This window comes from Parasteatoda tepidariorum, chromosome 10 (assembly GCF_043381705.1).
Source record: "Parasteatoda tepidariorum isolate YZ-2023 chromosome 10, CAS_Ptep_4.0, whole genome shotgun sequence".
NCBI classification, from domain to species: Eukaryota; Metazoa; Arthropoda; class Arachnida; order Araneae; family Theridiidae; genus Parasteatoda; species Parasteatoda tepidariorum.
The window spans coordinates 56,192,679-56,215,022 of NC_092213.1; the positions used below are offsets into that span (position 1 = coordinate 56,192,679).

Sequence of the window (22,344 nt, forward strand, 5' to 3'; positions counted from 1 at the left end):
TTAGAAAACCACCAATATATTTTTCACCTAACTATAAATTAAAATAATAAATTTCCTTTTTTTGAAATGTCTAAACAAAAAAAAACTTAGGTTTTCTTTCTCCAAATATATTTTCCAGAGTTAAAGGGTATAAAAAGTGTTTTTTAAAAGAGAATATTTTTATATAATTTCAAAGTTAAATTATATAAAAATGTGTCACACAATCAAAAAGTAAAAAAAAAAGAACTACACATTATATAAGAAAATGGCAAGAGAAGTATATAAAATGCAACTTTATTTCAAATATAGAAATTTCATTGTCTGGTTAACTCTGAACAATATTTACAAAATGTCAAAAATACATCCTGTGCATTTATGAAACATGCTCAGAGGAATAAAAACATAGCTGTTTATAACTAATAAAATTTTACACAAAACTAAATTTTTTTTTTCAGTATTTCAACTAAACAAAGAGTCAGTGCTCGAAAAACCGCCTGTCCTTGGCTGTCAAAAATTCCCCGTGGACAACGAATTCCTCGAATCCGACGTCCGCGCGGACAGCCATTTTCCCGTTAATGTTCGTGATACATTTTCAATTTTTGTTATCTTACAAGAGCCTTGTAAGTTACAAGGCAGCAAAATGACCCACAATACAGCAACATACTGCGCATATATTGATGTTTTCTCTGTCTGGGAGTACTGCAGCGGTTGAAAGGGGTTTTTCAGCAATGAACTTACAAAAAAACACATTACGTACTGGTCTTAAACAAGAAGCGTTAAACGCAATTATGAACATCTACCTAAATGGTAAACCCCTTTCAGATTTTTGTGCAGAAACCTCTTTAAATCATTGGCTTGATTGTGGAACAGGAAAACGTCATATTTGATTCATTTAAAAAACGCAGCACCCTCGGATAAATTGACATTCCAGATAACTTGACCCTTGTCATTTAAATTATTTCATAAAATAAATACTAGGTTACTATTAGTAACCTAGTATTTCTTTTATTACAGTATAATGTAATCCTAGTAACTACTAATTGTGCAATTTATATAAATGTTAGTAATAAATAAGAGAAAATTATATTTTTATTTATTTAGAAGCTACGGGTTAGTTTCAAAGGTGGACGGGTAAAATTTCTGAGTTTTTTCGAGCACTGCGAAGAGTTTATACGACAAAAATAATTAAAGCGCTGATGAAATTCATTCATCATAATTAATTGCATTATTAACAAATTAAAACTTGCTAATAAGTATAATATTGTAAGAAATGTATATTATTTACAAAAATGATAGAACTGCTTCCCATAATATCACAGAAACATTTCAGATGGTATTGAAACATCTAGTCATTTTAGACTACTTGTAATTCTTGTTTAGACAAAATTTCATCTAAAGTTTAATGGATGAATTATACTTTGAGTCATTCCACAAATGGGAAAAAGCATTATTTAAATGTGAAGAAAATGAGAACACCTTTCCCACATTTCAACTTTCTAGTGCAACCTGAAAATTAACAAAAATACTTCTATCAGTTAAAGTTAAAAAAAATATACAATAAAGTATTTCTCTACATTTTTATAAATTGTGCTAGTGAACTGCAACGCAGACAGGTTAGTTATCACCTCTGTGGCAGAAACCTTCCAGCACAACATCTGCAGATTATTTATGAAATATCATATAAAAAAAAACATATCACAGCATCTGCAGATTATTTATGAAATCTCATATTTCAAAAAAAAAACATATATCACAGCATCTGCAGATTATTTATGTTATCTCATATTAAAAAAAAACATATCACAGCATCTGCAGATTATTTATGAAATCTCATATTTAAAAAAAAAACATATATCACAGCATCTGCTGATTATTTATGTAATCTCATATTAAAAAAAAAAACATATCACAGCATCTGCAGATTATTTCTTGAATAAGATTTTTAAAAAAATATCTTAAAATCTGCAGATTATTTTTCCTATCATATTTAAAAAAAGCGAGCTTAAAAATTACAAAGAGGATAAACAGAAAACTAATTTTGAATGTATTCAATTATTGTTGTTTGGTTCAGTTTCTTAACAAAAATTGTCAGATTATTTATAAAATCTGATTTTAAAAAAATTATCACAGGATTTGCAGATTACTTTTTGAATCAGATTCTTTTAAAAATTATCTCAACATCAGCAAATTATTTTTCATTCTAAGATTTTTTTAAAAAAAAGCAAACTTAAAAATTATTAAAAGAAGAAACAGAAAAAAAATTTAGTTCTGGATTTATTCAATTACAGTTTGCTTTAGTTACTTAACAAAAACTGTTTGCCAATCTGCAGATATATAAGCTAAAGAAAAGTGATTATTCTTAAAATTCCAAATAATGCTCCTTATTCAATAGTAAATTTTTTTTAAAAAAATAATAATTTAAAAGGCAAGAAATATTTAGAAAACAAATTCTTAATTTCTGAAAAGTGCAAATTGCTTGCATTATTTTTATTTTTCAAATCTCAAATTATTCCCATTCAATTATAAGCGCATAAAAATATTAAACTTGTTTATAGACTGTATAAGATCATTTTCATTTTTTAAATCTCAAATTATTCCCATTCAATTAGAAGTGCATAAAAATATTAAACTTGTTCAATGACTCCATATGATTATTTTTATTTTTTAAATCTCAAATTATTCCCATTTAATTATAAGAATATAAAAATATTAAAACTTGTTTATAGACTGTATATAATAACAGCATTTTGCAGAATTTTTTGCATTAGTATTTTATCTACCTTACATATGCTGATTTTCAAAATTAGGTACATTTATTTTACCTATGATGGGTTAATTTTTTAGATTAAGCGCAAATTTTTAAATAATAGCCTCTGTCTGATGGCGTTAGGATTGCAGACAAGTTTGAATTTATGAAGAGAGATTATGAAGAAGATTGGACAAAACCACAATCATTGCCAACATTTGCAAAAGCCCTCCAAGACAATGGAAAATTTTCATTATTCACACTAATTTACAGAAAGGAAGAAAAAAAACAGCTCTATGTTTCATATGTCGAAAACTTATTGTTTTCCTTAAGAAGGAAAGCTTGAGTGCATTTCAAATTTTCTATATATGCGTATAAAAATAGTGCATATCAAATTTTCTATATCAGAAATGGATACATATCTTTCTTAAATATAATATTTCTTTTACCCCTCAAATTTACCACATAAGTGCCTTGTTTTTTAATTATATTATGTTTAAATTATGCATGTTTTGATTATTCGGTAATTGCCAGGTGCATAAACCTTTTCACTAGATTGTCAAAACCATGCAATCCAAATCCTTTTTTATCAATTAATAAACTTAGTAACAGTAATAATATAGACGAAGATAATCGATAATATCGATTTTAGCCTGAATTAACTTTTGTTAATTAATTCTTTATAAAATTAATATTTCTCATAGGTTATCTTTATTTAGGTTAAATCTTTATTTAGCTTAAATATCCTAGTTTTCACTTGGTAGATTAAATTAATCTCAACTTATCTTTTCTTTCCTTTATGTTGTAAATTAAGTTTAAATCTATACAATCAAAATATTAACCATAATTAATAAATACAACACTTTGTCACTCTATTAGTTTAATTAATCTATTAGTTTATCAATCTGTTCATGATTAAATTGCATACATTTTGATAAGTGCATAAGAGGAAATTTTCAGCTGAGAGATTATTTTCAAACATTTTCAATGACTAAAAAAAGTTTAAAAAAAACTAACCTCCCAAGCTGCACTGCCAGGTGGAACAGGTACTACCCACAGAGAGGGGACAGTTTCCCCATCTTCACTAAGATGTAAGTCCCACTGATGCCTGTAAATAAAATAAGGTATGAAACACTTGAAAACAGTATGAAAAGGAATACAATTATGATAGAAATATTTGCAAACTTAAAATTATGAATATATGCAGGGTTCATACAGAGGTCAGAAGAAGAAATCCGAGGAGTATGCAAGGAGTCCAAAATTTAAAAACTTTGCATAAAAGATGTTTTTTTCTTCTTCTTTTTTTTTGTTAATCAAAGAGCAATTACTATAAAGAACTTGCCAAAATATTTTGCATAAGATATTTTTTTCTAGTCCTTTTGAAATAAATTTTGACTTTGTCAAACTTCATCAAGAAAAATAAATAAAGTTATCACTTTCACACATAAATATTCTTTCCAGCTTCAAATAATTTAATAAATCTTGGTAAAGTACACAGTACAGATGTTAAAGATTAACATAAAAATCTACCAATCTTATATTTTTAAATTTGAATTCATAAGAAAATCTAAAGCTAAACTCAGCGGCACGACAGCCGAAAGAGGGCCAAGGCCTACTGCGCCTATCTCAGTTTTCTTGACCTTGGGCTCTGGGGTGTAGGAGCAGATGTTCCAGTCAGGTGGTCAGCCGAACGCGGAACCCCCAGTGTTTAGTTCCCAAGCATGCTTGGTACTCATTTATCGACCCACTGAAGGTATGAAAAGCTGAGTCAGCCTTGCCCGGCCCGGGGATCGAACCAGGGACCTGTGGCACAGCAGCGCGAAGCGCTACCGCTCACCCACCGGGCGTCATAAGAAAATCTAATGCATTTTATATATTTAAAAAAAAATTATATAAAAAAAATCACAGTAAATCATCAATTAAGTTTGCTTGTAACATGTAAAATTAAAATTATTTGCTGTTATTTTTTTCTTCCAACTCTTGCAATTAAATTTTTTTTTCTTTTTAAAGTTTTTCTTAAACTATTAGATTTTGACAGCTAAGTCATATCATTTCACTTCCCTGCATGGACAACAAATTCATCAGCGGACTTAGTAAGTTCATCTATGCAACACAATAATCTAAGGAGTTTCTAAGGATTAATTTGGAAATCTAAGTCTTTCCAAGTACACCTTGGAGACCTTTTTATTTCCAAGGAGTGTAAGGAATCTGTACAAACCCTAAATATATGTGAGCAAAATATGATAAAATTAAAAATAAATTATGGGTGAATATGAAAAACTTGAAAGAAAAAAGGACACACTTATAAAGACATTAGATTATAATAAAAATTGAAGTTCCTTGGAAAAAGATCCTATTTTTATTTAATTTAATTATACGACATTATTTTAATTTGGAAAGTTTACAAAATCAGGCAGATCATGTTCGGTGTAGGCAATAAGTTATAACGTTTAAAGTGTTTTTGGAGTTGAAGAATGCATAACGAGGAGACTGTAAAGTGTTGTACAGCCTACCCAATTCTGAGTTTAAGACTATTAATATTCAACTCCGCAGCCTCGTAATTTTGAACCCAAGACAGAAGAAAAAGGAGCTCCTGGATCCAGCAACATGGCAAACTATCTTGCATAGTGGACTTTTCGATGGAACTAATCTGCATTTGTGTTACATGGAGAGGAAAAGCACTGAAACTCTCCAAGGGAATTTCAATCAATAATCCATCTACCATTGCAGATATTTTACATCAGCACGGTGGTCAGTGCAAGTTAGGAGCAGAATTCGCATCAACCAGCCACCGTTAGGATTTGAACCTGGCTCATCTCATTTGGAGGCAAACGCTTTATCCCCTGAGCCACCATGGTACTCTGTAAAGAGTTGAAACTTCTACTCATGGCAGACACTAAGAGAATTTTTCTCAACATGATATTATGAGATCATAATGTGATTAATTATACAAAGCAAATTGAGGTAATTAGTGAAAAAAAGGGGGGATTTTCACCAATGCAAAACAATCATTCAGAAAAGCAAAACAATAATTCAATTTCTTTTGAAATTTGAAAGAACAAAACTTTTATTTTCCTTTGGTTTTATAGAGAGAAAAAATAGCAACAGAAATGTAATCTCTTAATTTAATATTTAATACAAAAAGACAATAAATGGATCATGTACTGTAAATATAAAACAAGTAGTAATTTTAAATCTGCCATATAAAAGCACTGAACAGAATTTTGTTGAAATAAATAAATAAAAAGTAAGAAATTAATATAAAGAGCTAAAGAGAATTAAAGTCACATATCTTTCAACTTGCCAAAAACATTTTTATTTTCTGTATTGGTAAAACATCACATTTGTTTAGTTTAAGTTATTTAATGAAAGTGATATTTTAGAACAAAGCATTATAACGTAAAATGCTTAAAAATCTTAAGTAAAACACATTAAAATTTAAATCACAAATATCAAAAAATGCCAAAAGAAGAAAGATTTCTCAAATAAACAATACTTCAAATGTTTGAGTTATCATTTGAAACTTTTATCCGAACCTATTAAACATAAATGTTATCACTACATATTTCATTGGTTAAAGATAAGAGGGAAAATAGTATTATGTACATTGCAAAAAGAATATGGAGCACACATGATAAATTTTGTGATCTAACGATTGGAATTTCGCATACTCAGATTCAATCTTAAAGGTTCAAGGGCATAGTCTCAAACTTGCCTCAAGGGGATCACCTCAAAATAGGTTGAATAGTTCCTGAGAAATCAAATTTTAAGCATGTGACTTTTTAAAAATTTGATTTCTCAGAAACTATTCGACCGATTTCATTCAAGTTTTGTATTTTGCCATATAATATTACAATCTTTAAAGTGATGTGAAAACTTCTATAGCTTCAATTCGAAATTTTTACAAAATTCTTTATTATTAAATAAAATAATAAAGAATTAAAAATCCGTTTAGAATAAAATTATCTTTGGATAAATTAGTTTCATAACAGAGAAAATTTTTAAAATTTGCTTAATAATTTCTCGAGATAAGACAAAAATTAACAGTAAGGGGTTTAAACTTGCGACCACACTTATGACCAAACTAGTGGTTGACGCCCAGTGGCTTCGCGGTGTCGTGCCACAGGTTCCTGGTTCGATCCTCAGGGCGGGCAAGGTTGACTCAGCCTTTCATCCCTTCAGTGGGTCGATAAATGAGTACCAAGCATGCTTGGGAACTAAACACTGGGGGTTCCGCGTTCGGCTGACCATCTGACCGGAACATCTGCTCCTGCACCCCAGAGCCCAAGGTCAAGAAAACTGAGATGGGCACAGTAGGCCTTGGCCCTGTATGGGCTGTGCGCCACTGAGTTTAGTTTAGTGGGACTATTTTTCCCAGATTTCAGCTACCTCTTATATTTGAGAGTCAGAAATCCAAATCTGCCGAAAATAAATGTGTTTATTCAGAGAAAATATGTCTTTGTGTCTCATTTTGTAACTTGAAATATCGTCTGCACTAATTAATAAACATTTTTGAGGTCACCCCTGTGTATCATTAAGATGGAGTCCTAATATGTAAAAATCTGACCATTAAATCAAACGTTTTTCAGGGTATTCAATTTTTTTGTGCACTGCAGATGATTTAAGATAACTTACGTGTGCTAATAAAACAAAAGAAATAAAAGGAAAACATTAATGATTGCTAATAACCTAATTTGAACTAGATTTTCTATGCTCTTATTTGCAGAATTCTGAAACTGGTGAAAGAGGTATATGGGATCTTCTTCGGTCGGCTCTTCTGTAAAAAGAAAAAAAAGAGTTAATAAATTGTTATACAAAACAAATCATTTATATGACTAAAAAATTAAGCAAAGGTAACAACCAAAAAAATAATAATATTAATTCCAAAAATAAAATGTAACAGAGTATTTTCATTATATAATCACAAAAATGTCTTAGTAAATGTATTTTTCAATGCATAAACTTATGTAATAAAACATTATTTAAATAAGCCGACCAGACTGTGTAGTGATCAGAGAGCTGAGGCTGACCTATCAGAAAGGTTCTGGGTTTGAATCTCAAACAAGGCAAGGATGTTCTTTTATTTTCTAAACAATCTATCCTTACTGTGGGAGCAACGTTGGCCCACCTTATATAGTGACCTAATAAGAGTGGCCAAAAAATATGCCCTACTGATACCTGAATGACAGGTGTCAAACAGGTGGGCATTGGAAAGATGAAAAAATATTTTGGATGTTTATTATTCTTTATTTATTTAATCCTACTGTACCTTACTTGTTTTTCATAAACAAATGCTACAATAAAATCTTTCAAAAATCCAACCGCACTTTTTTATTAGTAAATGAAGATTGTTTCCCATTAAGTTAAGGAATAAAAATATTCTATGCTCACAAGAAATGTTAAATTTAACTCATAAGGAATGTTAAATTTAATTTTCAGATTTTGCACAGTATATAAATCATAATTTCTAAATAGTTTTAACCAAATAAAACGTTTTTCATAATGCTTATTTTATATAAAAATTAAATTTCAGAGCAAACAATAACAATTTTGTTAATCAAAGAAAACAATAATGTAGATGATATATTCTTATAATATTTTTCAATTTTAAACTAAGCATGATATTCCAAAATATAACATTTTGGAAGATAAATTAAGCTAAGTGAAAAATTAGAAGAATTGTGTCAACTTTTAGTATGTGTATAAACAGTGGAACATTATAACGCAAACTTTGAAACTCAAAATTTTGCAAATTTAAGAATTTCGTGTAATTATACATCATTACATGTATCTTTAAATTTATCAACTAAACAAGACAATATTAGTCTTGAACAGATCAATCTCAAAATGATTAAAATAAATTTTTAAACACAAATACTTAAAATCACAAATGCGTCTGAAGTATTTGTAATTTACATAAAAAATTGTAATTTTCTAGAGTATTACAACTAATAACAAAAAAAATTCATGAATTTTTTTTTAGATTAGCTTTTGGAATTTTGTAACATCTTAGCAAATATTTAAAAAAAAACGTCAAAAGTTAATAGTTCTTGCCTTATAACCAAAATTTCTTAATTGCAACTTTCATTGTTTACACACACTAAGTTCATGTGGTTAATGGAATCGCATTACATAGATCCTCTAGAGTATGTATATATATATATATACATTGAGCACCTGTTGATATGTCATTTAAATTTCAATTACTTTTTGCTAAAAATCCTAGATTTTTATATGAATAAAAGCAAGTATAAATAAAAAGTTTAACTAATGATAATTTTTTGAATATTTTTTTGTTTAATTTTATTAATCAAAACGTATTTTAAAGAACAAACAAATTTCAATTTTAAAGGTTTTTAAACATATTTGAAGTTTCTTCTTTAATAGCTTTAGTAAAGTTTGACAGTTTTTTTTTTTAGAAAAAAAAAACTTAAAACATTAAAGATTGAAATTTGTTAACTATGTTCTAAAATAGATATTTTAATGAATAAAATGGGGAAAAAATACTTATTGGTGATTTAAAATAAAAAGAAATGGTATAAAACTTTTCATAATTTAACATGGGGGAAGGAAAAAATAGATTCCCACTTCAGGACTCCCTTAAGTGAATTCCAAGGAAAGAAATAAAAGCTGTACAAATAAATCAATATCTCAAACACAAATATTAATTGCAATTAAAACAATGTCTTAAATTCTCTGTAACCTTTGTTTCCAAAGAGAGATTCCATTATGTTTTTCTGTCTCCTTTGTTGTGCAGTTTTCAGCTTCCTAATTCTCCATAATGCTTCCTCTTCTAACTGACCTTCCTGTTCTGCCTCTAACATAACTTTTAAAGCCTTCTCCTCACTTTCATAGTCTGAAAGTTGCTTGAATAATGTGGCTTTCAACTCTGAAATTCTAATTTGGAACTTCTCGTCATGATCAGGTAGGAAAAGACCTGTATAAAAATAATAAATTTTTCATACTTTGATTTAATATTGGCAAAATTATTAACTTAATACAGCAAAAAATCAATTTTAAACAAGTTTATAGCCAGGAAAGAAATAAAACTTATTATTTTGCAGTGAAAGAATATTACCATAATTTAATTCTACCAAAAGCAAATTTATAAACACAATGCACAGAGAAATGCAACAAGATATTCCCTTTAAATAAATTTAAATTTTAGAAGGTTTTGAAATTTCCCTCATAACAAAAAAAAATATTAAAACAAAAAAAGAAGAGTATTATTAATTAAATTAATCAGTTCCTATGCTAATTCAACATCTTTATTTAGTTTTTTCATTATAAAATATACATTAAAAAAATTTATGAAGAAAATGTGAAAATTATTTCAAAACAGTTTTGTACTATGATAGAAAAATGAGAAATTTTGCAAATACAATAAATGTTAAAGAATAATTATTTACTACATCTGCAAACATAGCAATCAATTATATTTTTTAATAATATTTTTTTGAAATTTTCAAAATTGTTACATGATTAAAGTGGAAATTACTGAAATTGAAATCACTTGCCTTGATCAAACAAAAAAATTGACCAAACTCTTTTGTTTTTTACCAGTTCAGATATAAAATTAAAGAACATAAGTCTTTTTTTATTTAAGCTAAAAGAAAATAACCACTTTTCTCTCTAAAGAGCAGATTCTAATAAATCCCACATTACATCACCCCAGAGTGGGGAAAAATAATTGGACATTTAAGTTTGAATGTGAAAATGAACTTGGCATAGATTTTCAGAAAACATATGCAAAATATTGCAGCTTACCCTCAAAATCAAAGGCTCTATCTCGCTCTAAGAAAATTTCAATTACTGTATATCCTGGTGCTGGTGTATAAGTTGACTTTTCAAATCCCCAAACCCAGGAAAGTCGAGGGGTTAATTTATACACCGGTAATAAAATCAGACATTTGTGAAATATCGATGCATTGTAAATAATTAGGTAGACATAGAAAATTCTATATCAATTTAACCCTTTCAAAAACTATTTTTAACACGTTATATACTATTCTTTGTGCATTTAGTTTCGCATTATTTTAGTCATATACAAATTATTTTTTTTAAAAATATTTTAAATAAAGACTAGAAAAAAATTAAGAATAAGAAAATTTAAGATAATTTATTCAAGAGCATTTCAAAAAAATAAGACACAATGGCAAGTTTTAAAACATACTATAAAGCTACAAATTTAAAGAAACCAGAATATCCTCCGAGTCTAATTCAATAATATTAACAGCATCGACATACAGATCCCACTCTGAAATGGAGTCTACTTCATCTTCATCTGCTCAGTCTCACAATAAATCTTCATCCCATTTAAAACTTTTTAAAAGAACAATTACAATAACTTGAATCCGTGTATTTAGTATCATTTGACACATGACGTATTTAGAAGCCGCAAAGATATTTCTTATTTTTGCAAGATTTTTTTCCCCTTCCGTCCACCATATTCGTTCCACGACAATTAATTAAAAAAATTCTATATTTGTTATTTTTCAGTAGTCAACTTATAAACCCAAAATACCAGAAGTTTGCTACCTCGTAGTCAAAAATGCGGGATTGACTTTTATAAATGTTCGACTTATACACCGAAATATACAGTAGTAACAAATCAACTTCAAATTCAAACAACTTTAATAAGTCTAATAAAAAATATTCAATGTTATCATACAAAAAAAATTTAATCTTAATTTGATGGCAATAAGCAGCTGATTCTACAATTTATTCACATTAAAAATTTATAAAAATAGACATTTATTGATACTTCAAAACTCAACCTGGTTTTTTTTTTGGGGGGGGGGGGAAATCAATATTTATGATTAGTAACAAGTCAGAAAACTTTTTCCAGGCTGATTAAGTATAATGTGAATTTAAAAACTATAAGATTGTCAACTAATTAACAAATATATTAAAACTGCTTATGAATTCATTCAAGAAAAACTCTTACTCCAAATTAAATTTAAAAACTAATAAAAATATCATTAGCAATCAAAACAACGTAATAAAATTACCTTTTTTAACAGCATTAGCATGCCTTGCACTTCTTAATTTTTCAAAAACTTTTAATTTATCTATAGTACGTTTGGCTTCATGGATTTTACGCCTCACCTCTGCCAAAATAGAGTCGGCTTCTTTTTTCATTTCAGCTTCCTATGATTATTTATTAAAGCATTTTATTGTAAATTAAAGAACTTGAGGAAATTTTAAATATGAATACAAAAATAATTGAATAATGCATAAAAATAGTTAGTTAAAATAACAATATCTATGAAAAGTTTTAAAATTTGATTCAATGCTGTTTTGTGAGAAACTGGGAGAGCTGTATTAAGATCAGCGTACTTTTTGAATGCTGATCGTGAGAGCTGTATTAAGTTCACGATCGTGGTCGCTTCTGTGTTGCCTTTAGCAGTCGAGTGAATACGCTGTACTTTGTCTGTGATCGAGACTGAGAAGCAACAGCGTGAGGAGGACAATGTCTCAGTCACAAGTCAAGTGTTCAATGTGGACAATTCATCGAAGTAGGCGTGTTCACATAACGTCCGGGTCACCAATGTGGGAAGTGAGTAATTATCGACCATGTCAGCCTTCATCCATGAAAAGGTACTCTACCATAGAATAGAGTTAACATGTCTTATATACTAGTGAATTGGAATTATATTTTTGTAGTGAAAGATACACTACATATGTTTTCATAAAAGGAATAATCCTCATTAAATGAAAATATTTTAATAATTTTTGTAAATTTACTTTTATGTTTAAAAAATAGACTACATCTCTCGTAGCAGAATTTCTCAGGTCAACCTACACCACTGTTTACACCATTCTTTAATGCTTCCTGATACCACTTTTTACTTTTCTAGAAAAGAAAATGACTAATCCAATGATCTTCTAACAGATTTTAAAGTGTTCAAGCTTCTATACTAGATAATTTTTGTGATTTCTAGCAAGGGTATGCACCATCTTTTTTGGAATAAAGGATTCCAAAGCAAGAAAACATCTTACGACCAGGGAAAAAACAAAACAGTATTTGAAAATTTTAAAAAAAATAGTAAAAAAAATATTTAGACAGTATTGCCAATTTAAATTGCAAATATCAAGTGAAGCATTCCCAAAAAATTCTTTTGCAGGCCCGGGGAGTCATGGTTGTTAAGATTCAACAATTTTGGGAGCAACCGGATAATTGTGTGGTCAGCACTGTACAGAAAACCACCTTTATTTCTCAGCCAAGTCAGTAGGTAAGTAGACACTCTATTTACGTCGCACTAGAGACTGTACAATGGGCTATTGGAGATGGTTTGAGAAACATCACTGCGGATAATCTGAAGACATGCCATCACAATTTTGTGAGAATTTAGACAGTTAATAATTTTTAAAAAAATAAACATGTTTACACAATTTTAAGAAAATGTATTTGTGTAGTGTGCACATTGAAACAATTACACAAAATAAAAAGGGGGGAAATGCATTAACTAAAGAAATCAGAATAAATTGAGAAATAAAACATACCCTTTTCAATTTTAAATTTTTTTCCTTTAACGATTCTAGCCATTTGTCAATTGTTTGATGGAGCTCTTCTCGGACTGCCAATTTCTTACTTTTTTCTTCAATTTTAATTGCTCGAATCTTCTTTTTAAACTCCTTTGAAAAAATAAAACTGAAATATCAGTAAAAAGCTAAATGAGGGAAACAAACATATAAGGGAACAAATAATGTAGATAACAGAGATTAATGATCTTTTTGCTACTACATTCAGTACTATAAACAGAAAATACGAAAAAATTGAGTTTTCTTTTGCTCTGTTCTATATTTTCCTTTATTCATAATAATTTTAATTTTTTAAATATTTTGAAACTTAATACAAGGATGATAACTAACATGAAGATTATTATTACCAACACATATCGTAAAACTTTGTTAATTATGGCTTTGTAGGATTAATAAAACAGAAAACATCGTAACTAAAATGCGAAGCCCATAGACAAGAATTGAAGGTTAACCTTCAAATCTTTGAGCATTATGAATCTTAAATTACATTCTTAGGATACAGAATACAAACTCTGAACTTTCTTTAAAGATTTTAAAACAAATTTTAAGTTCTACAAAAGTAAATCATACTTAAAATTGAACAACTGATCAGTCGGATTAATACTAAGTACACAAATAAAAATGGAATCACCACAATTAATTATTGATGAAAACAAAAAATATGCGGTTATATAGCTTAGCTATCAATGCTTTAAAGTAAAAATAAGAGAGCTTTTTTAATTGCCTCATAAAAACCGAATGCATGGAAATTTCGTTAAACAAACTAGATGTGGTAGCAATGGACATTTTCTACTTTTTAGATCAATGAAAAATAATAAAAATATAAAAGGAAAAAAAAAAACAATTATCAAAACAAAAACATCCATAAAAATAAATTGCATTAATTTTTTTGAAAATGTGTTTCATTATTATTATTTTTTGTTTGTCTTAGGCTTATTTTAAACTAAAAATTTTACTTTTTAAATAAAAACTGCTGAAAATATTAAAAATAATTTTAAATATTTATGTAAAATAAACACAAAATATGAATATTAGTGACAAAAAATAGGAAACTAAACAATGCCATACATAACAATCTTTTTCATGTGGCATCATACATCCCAGTTTTTTTTATTTCACCAATTGTCAACTTATTCAACAAATATATAATCGACAATAACAATGATAGATACAGTAATGTATACATTTTATACAAAGTTTAATAGTCCACAGATAATGCACACACATAATTTGTATATATGTGCATAATACAAATTACAAAGTTCAACTATTAAAACATAAATCCCTAGCTTAGAGAATATTCTTTGCCTTACTCTCTTTATTTTTCTATTCCTCAATCTTTCTTGAATGCTAAGTAAGACCTTAGGCTCTGATAAAAAGTCACATTCTTTGGTAAGTTTATCCTAAAATATAAAAAGCTTAAATTAAATCATCAGGCATTTATAAACAATTTAGTTAGTGATTTTTCATTATATAAGGTCAAAATAAAATATTAACATTACAATGTGAGAAAAAGCTGTATCATTATGTAAGTATTATTATATACAGAATTTTACACAAATAAATAATTTTTCATTTTGAGAAAAAACATTTAGTTCTTAGCTAAGACAGTAAAAATGATGTACAAGTACATTTACAATAATTTAAGAAAAATTAAAAAGTCTGAAATATTTTTTTCTTAAATTTTTAACACAATTATATAGATAAGATTAGGTATTTATTGCTTCTTCATTTTATCAATTAATAAAATTGTTTGAACCACAATAAAAACTTGATAGCCTAAACCTCCTGCATGCATTACATTCCATCAAATAATACACATAACAATTAACAAATATATGCACTTTTTTCTATATTCTTTTTTAAGCAATTCTAATTTTTTTTCTCTTATTTTATAAAAATCAATTCCCTAGATTATTAAAGAGAGAAAAAAATTATTTTATCCAGGCAGTTAGTATATATTAAGTTAAGGTATGACGAATTATTTAAGAATTAAATTTTCCCCATTTTAAAATTTTCTTTTCTATGCAATATATTGACAACTTGGTACATTGAATGTAAAGAAAATTAGTTCCACATATATAAAGTAGCACTTAATACTTAAAAACAGAAACACTGTTAAAGGATGTAAAAAATATATAGCTATAATTTGCAAACTTAATAAAATTTGAACACAAAAAATACTTCACCTTGCAATGTGAAGCTTCTTTTAATTTTTCATTCCATTCATTTTCATTAGCATCAAGTAAGTTTGACAAACTTGCTTTTAATTCCATTAGTTCTCTCACTGTTACAAAAGCATCTCTTAATCTGTTGTGAAATTCTGTTACCTGCAAAAAAATATTAAAACTAAATAAATTAAGAAGTTTAAAATACTTGTAAACAAAAAAAAAAGAACGCTCTTTATTTTATCATTAATCCACGTGACTTTTCGATAATGTTTTTGGCAGTTATAAATGAATTCCTCTGATGTTCTTAAAAATTCAGACATTTTTAATTACTAGGTAGTATTGTAGCACGCAAGTTTCAAATAGCGCTTTTTACTATTCACTTTTGCCATACTTTATTTGTGATGATTTCATCATAAGTCCAAACTATTTTACCATTCTTTTTCCTGGAGTAATTGCCTTACATTCCAAATTATTTCAAAAATGTCAATACAGTAGAGCAATGTTTCCCAAACTGACTTTTGTGTACCCTTTCTAAATTTTTCGTAATGCTGTGTATCACTAACAAAAAAATAATGTATTTTTTTAAAAATATGCTTATTTTTACAATAAAAAAAATGCACAAAAGTTAAAATCACAACTGGCTGTTAACACCACTGTCAACTCTGCAAAAAATAGCCTATAGAAAAATACGTAATCATAAATTTTCATGGTTAGCTTTGTTTTTAAATAAATTTTTCTGAAATTTTTGTTTGTTGCAAATTATTTCGCATAAGAATGCATACCCCTGCTAAACTGTTCCCGTACCCCTGGGGTTATGTGTACCACACTTTGGGAAACACTGCAGTAGAGTCCCGATTATCCGAGCCCTGACTATTCGAGGATACATTTACTGCAATACAATATTTATTATATTACTGCATCAGGTTAATTGTACTTTAAAATAATTGTCAAATGTTTTTTGTTTTAAACATACTATTCACATGTTTTGATGTTCAATACAGAAAATTTGCATTTACAAATTTGTATATAAATAAAAAATCGTAATCCTTCCACGTGTCGTTGTTTGGGAGCAAGTCTAAATTTTTTTCACCAGTAAACACAGATAATTTTATTTAATTAGTGTGTAATTATTATTTAATCAGTGAATCAATTTTTCTTAAATAGAATATAAATAAAAAGTTAGTGTTTTTAAAGGATGGTGGCTAATTTCTACAAAAAGTGTGCATTTATAAGGATCAAAAGGCAGCCAGGGTGAGCCACCTTTTCAAATACACTTAGGGAAAACACTGCAATTGCTGTTAACAAGTCTAAATATTAAACATGTGGATCTTCATTTGTCAACTTGTGGTGCAGGTGGTTTTTCACTCAAAAAAGTTGCACACTCCTAACATTCTTATGACTTAATACAGTCTACCATAGTAAAAAATAAGCTTTAAAATTAAAAAAAATTTGCTGCAAAAAGGAAAAAAAAAATTCTCAATTCCATTCCCATTAATATCTCAATAAGAGAAAAAAAAATTTAGATAAATTCATTATTCAGAAACCTTGTCAAAATATCTCCTCATATTTAGAAAAAAAATTTATGCAGTTTTCGGTTAGAAAATATTTACACGTTCAAGAACCTACATAATATTACCTTAGTAATATTATGTACAGATGAAATATTTAAAATTTTTACACAAGCAAAATTTATACCACACATGTACCTATAAATAATGTATTTAATTTTGTAATGATTAAATTCATGTCATTGTTTGTCTCTTTAAAAATGCTAGACAATTTACAAAATGCTAAAGCAATCATTATTTTGACTAAAATGTAAAAAAAATATTAAGATTTTAAGGGTCAAAATTTTAACTTCCTTTCAGCTAGTAATTGAGGTTTGACTCAACTATAATAAAAAAATAAACATGCAATATTTTTTACTTTGAGTAAAAAAATCTACTCAATGTACTTAATATTCATTCAATAAAATACTATTAGGTAATTCGTCAAGAAATAATTTTTTCAGCTAGCATAATGAATTTTTTTAAAAACCAAATGGTTTTATTATTTCTAATAAAGCCTATATTGCAATAAACAAATAAGCTTGAAATCTGGAATTTGATACGAATCAGTCTATAGTGCTTTTGCAACTAACGCACTTGTTTCTAAATTTAAATATACTTACAGTTAAATCACATTTTGCTGACTTTTTTTCTTCGCAAGTAAACCTTTGGAGGAATTGATTAATTTTGTTTTCTTCTAACCAATCTTGATTGACAGATGGTGGCGGCATACTAAGATTAGGTCCAAACTCAAAGTTTAAATTTGAATCTTGCTTTAATGAAGTAAAAGGTGGATTTAAACCAGTAGGATGTGATGGTGGTATTTGCGCTGGAAAAGCAAAACTGCCACTGGACATATAACTGTTGTTCGATGGTAAATTTGGAGGTGGTCCCATTAAAGGACTTAATGGCGGAGCTTGCCTTATAACGTCAGGCTTATTAAAATCTAATGGAGATGGTTGTCTTAAAGCAGGATTATCAGAAACTTGTATAGATGTTTGTTTATTAAAGTCAAGATTGCTAGAATTGAATGAGGACGGTTGCCTTATCAAATTAGGATTACCATAACCTGATATGGGTGGTTGCATTATTGAGTTCTGATTGCTAGAACATCCAGGATGCCTCACATCAGGATTGCCCAAACCTTGTGGGATAGTGTGTATTACAGCATCAGGATTGCTGAAACCTAGTAGTATAGCATGACTTACAGCATCAGGATTGCTGAAACCTTGTGGTACAGCATCAGGGTTGTTAAAACCTTGTGAGAATGGTGGTCTTAGAAAACCAGGAGCATTAGCAGCTAATTGTGGTGGTCTTATTAAAGTAGATGGATTGGAATTGGGCTGAAGTGGCGGTCTCATAAAGTCAGGCATGTTGGAAACTGGAGGCTGACGAATAAAGTTATTGTTATTTGAATTTGATGACCTTGTCATTTCATTTTGATAAGCAGGGGGATGTCTGTAAGCAATATGCTGAGGAGGAATATCATTGTGATTTATCGATTGCATTCTAAAACTTGAAATTGGAGAAGAATATGCTTTATCATTCCTATCAGAAGACTGCACACTATCCAAATTACATGGAATTTTAGAAAATCGGTTGAAATTAGGAGCACTAGCAGTCATCTGTGACTCATGTCTACTTCTATGCATATTTTGAGAAATTTGAAAGGAACGAACTGAAGATTGATGAGTTAACCCAGGCGAATAAATCGCATCCTGGTTCGGCGGAAAATTGACTGTTGCACAAAAAGCCTGTCTTTCAGATCGCTCATTATATTGTGAATTAAACCTTGTAACTTCAGGTTTATTGCTCTTGGTAATAGACCCGTGATTGACCTTTTCATGAGGCCGATAAGGTGGGCACATGTTATAAGTAGAAGCAACATTCGGAGAATATTGAGCAATTGGTATATTTGCTTTCTGGCGAATACGTTCATTGTCATTAAAAGAAGTTTGTCTATTGTTCATATTTAGTTAGGCAAATTGTAAAATCATGACATAAAACTTGAAGACCAATTAAAAATTATAACCATTTCTTCTTTCAACTATAAAAAAAGGCAAACAATAAAGCATATAAAATAAAACACAATTTACTAAATTCTAGATATTGCAATCATATTTAACCAACGAGTAATGAATTAGCACAATTGTTATTTATTTTTAATTTTCTTCTTATTTTTAAAACTAACGCTTTTGACTACCTACTTCTACCCATCTTTAGATTAAATTTCATATTTTTGAAAAAATATTTGAACCAATCAAGTTTTCATTCTCCTTCAACGGTGATCGGAATTGCGTGAGCCACATTCAGTAAGAATGGCCCTTTATGATATGCAAATAAAATCTCACGGGGTATTTAACAAAAATTTGCACTTTCTTTCAAATTAAATTTTAATAAATGTTGATGAACCAATTTATAAAAGAAATTCAACTAGATGCGTGGCTAGTCCCTTAGCCTGTGAAGAGACAGAGGACCGCTCGACTTCACGCTTCGAAATTGTATGAGTGAAACGAATACTCGAAAACTCTACTCACCATACAGTTTTTAGTGCTTTATAAAATTTTAACTTGACGTGAAGAGACACAACGCTGATCTCTCTAAGTTCAAACGATCTTTTTTTCCCTACCTGCGCGAATTGAGGCTGGTGTTAAGATCGAAAACAAGCAGTAAAGTGGCTCAATCCAATTTAACATTAATAAATAAAATAGAAATTATACTCATCAATCTTCAACAAATTGAAAATATCAAATTGCAGTCATTTTTTAGACTGCCTAATTATTTCTCAGACACTTTTATTTTTCACCCTAGTGTTAACATTTAAATAACCTGTCCCCTTTGCCGGTGCTCAGTACCGTCTATAAGCATGGGTGCACTTAGTTAGTGCCCAGGGGTCCCAAGCACTCAAAGGATCTGTGGGGAGTGAATTGTAATTTTGTAGTAGTAGACACACTACAGTACTCCCCCACCAGAATTTTATCTGTGATAGAATTCGATCAATGGGATACCACTAGTTGATTCAATGCTGTTTTGTGACGGGAGAGCTGTATTAAGATTACCGTGCTTTTTAAGTGCTGAATGTGAGAGTTGTATTAAGTTCACGGTCGTGGTCGCTCCTGTGTTGCCTTTAGCAGTCGAGTGTATACATTGTCGATCAGGACTGAGCAGCAATAGCGCAAAGAGATGNTAAGAATATACAACATTGCCTTACACATTTTTCTAAATAAATATATATTATTGTGTTAAAGTGTGCATTTTGCTTTACTTTCTACAAATATTGATTAATTATCATACAAACACCAATAATTTGAATAGTTTATCACCAGGAAAACTTACAAAAGTAGCCGAAATCCATTTTTCTAAGTTTCAACGAAGTTTTTAGGTACTAAACTTTCACTTAATGTTCATACGTGCATGGAAAAAATTAAAATGTGGTAGTAATATCAATATTTATATATATATATATTATTGTATGTTTGAAGATACCAGAATATTTTATTTTCTTTATATGCAGATCCGAAAGTGGGAGCTAATGTTAAGAAATTTTTAGCTCTATCAAAGTTAATACCGTTTTTAATTTGTTTTCAAGTGCGTACGAACACAGTTGCTATTTCTTCTTACTCCGGTTGTCCTCGCTATCAAATATATCAGGAAGTCCTAGGGATCCTCTTTGGCGAATAAATGAAAGGAACACAGTTATAAATTTTACTAGTCCAAGAGGCTATTTATATGAATGCTTAATAAATTAAGAAGTGCGCCGCCAAAGCATAGCTCTTTGATGATACACCCCTTCCTCCGGGCTAAACTCAACAGATAATATTTTTTAACAACAAGTTGAATAAAAAATATTTTTATTCTAAACGTCATTAGGCACATTTATTTGTTTCTAAACGTCAATGAGGCACTTGTTTTGTTAATTCTAAATAATCTTTAATAAAAGCGTTAGAAACCAGAATGCTTAATGCCAAGCAAGTAATATATATACAGTCGAACCCCGCTATAGTGAACCCGATTTATAGTGAACTCCCGGATATAGTGAATCAAATGTTAGGTCCCGTGCCTTGCTATACACGTATAATGATATTTTTTGTGGATATAGTGAACTAAAAAAGTGAGGAAGTTGGATATTATGAACTTTTTTCTGTCTTCGACTGATTTTTTTTCTCCATTTTTTTCAAATAATTTTTAAATGTCTACTTCAAAGTAAATACTTATACTTATTTTTAAAACCATCTATAGAGTTAAGCATTTTTTCTTGTTTGCTTTCACTCAATCTCACTCACACAATCTTACTTTTTTCTCCCTAAGCAATGGCCTACCCAGGCAGATGTATGGACAAATTTTTCCTTGCATCAGCTAAAGATTACTAAATTTTTTTCTTCACAGACGAAGATTGATAAAAAATAAAAGAAAGTCAACACATTTTTTGTTACTACAGATTATTTTTCGGTCATTTTTGTTATTCATTTTATTGGTCATTTATTTTCATAATGTATAATAAAAAGAAGTTCGGAACCATAAGTTAAAATTGCTCACGGAACGGATATAGTGAACTGAAATTTCGGTCCCTTGAATGTTCACTATAGCGGGGTTTGACAAGAATTTTAAAAAAAGGAAGGAAAAAAATGCAGCTTTTTTCATTGAAGAAAAACTTTTTGATATCCCACAGTTAGTGTTGTCGTTTTAATGTCCTATAATAATTATTTTAAGTAATTGTAGTCTCAAGAAATTTGATAAGTAATTAGCGAAAAAATTATTTCTTGTCACATGAATCTAAGCAGAGTGCAGAGGGTGCGATCAATACAAGGGATTGGTTTAAAAGCAAAAATACTGCAATTTCATGAAAATTCAGATTTTTTATAAAATCATCAGAATTTCAGATTTGATTTAAAAATTCTGAACAGTTGGCAGTTATAAATTATTCTAAAAACAATTTATGGCATAAAACTCTCACATTTATTTCTCTCTACGGCTAAACATGGACAACTCTCGTAAGCGAACAACTTTATTGCTCCCAAGAGGGTTTCACTAGGGTTAACCGAGGTTTCACTTTATTTATTACACACACAGAGTGAACTATATTATAGAAAACTCAGCATTTTTTTACAGAATGCTCCCACTCATAGAACTATGAGAGGGTTCACAACTGAAATGAAATACAGAACATCAAATAATTGAAACAAAACAATTTTTCCTTTTCAAATTTATTTTTCAACAATATANATTATGTTTGAAGATACCAGAATATTTTATTTTCTTTATATGCAGATCCGAAAGTGGGAGCTAATGTTAAGAAATTTTTAGCTCTATCAAAGTTAATACTGTTTTTAATTTGTTTTCAAGTGTGTACGAACAC

General features: G+C 29.0%; 1 protein-coding gene across 3 annotated transcripts; it reads right to left on the reverse strand.

The window, feature by feature from the left end:
- Positions 1–257: 257 nt before the first annotated feature.
- On the reverse strand, positions 258–19,208 carry LOC107457402 (programmed cell death protein 7). 3 transcript variants are annotated; one of them, XM_071187217.1, is made up of 10 exons: positions 18,247–19,164; positions 17,612–18,174; positions 15,460–15,600; positions 14,584–14,673; positions 13,232–13,363; positions 11,737–11,875; positions 9,429–9,662; positions 7,415–7,502; positions 3,743–3,833; positions 258–1,485 (listed from the first exon to the last, which is right to left on the reverse strand). In XM_071187217.1, exons 1-10 carry the CDS (start codon positions 18,956–18,958, stop codon positions 1,468–1,470), a joined length of 2,208 nt encoding a protein of 735 aa, XP_071043318.1. In that variant the 5' UTR covers positions 18,959–19,164; the 3' UTR covers positions 258–1,467. The 3 variants fall into 3 exon arrangements, with proteins under 3 accessions (XP_071043318.1, XP_042900862.1, XP_042900861.1); XM_043044928.2 differs by having other exon boundaries at positions 17,612–18,216; XM_043044927.2 differs by having other exon boundaries at positions 17,612–19,208.
- Positions 19,209–22,344: the final 3,136 nt, after the last annotated feature.

Excerpts from the sequence above, each read along its gene's own strand:
- LOC107457402 (XM_043044927.2), bottom strand. The coding sequence starts at position 18,958 with ATGAACAATAGACAAACTTCTTTTAATGACAATGAACGTATTCGCCAG. Across the intron at positions 13,364-14,583 it reads GGAATAGAAAAATAAAGAGA|GAGTTTAAAAAGAAGATTCG; the intron begins GTAAGGCAAAGA and ends ATTTTTTCAAAG. Across the intron at positions 3,834-7,414 it reads GAAAATCTAGTTCAAATTAG|GCATCAGTGGGACTTACATC; the intron begins GTTATTAGCAAT and ends TTTTATTTACAG.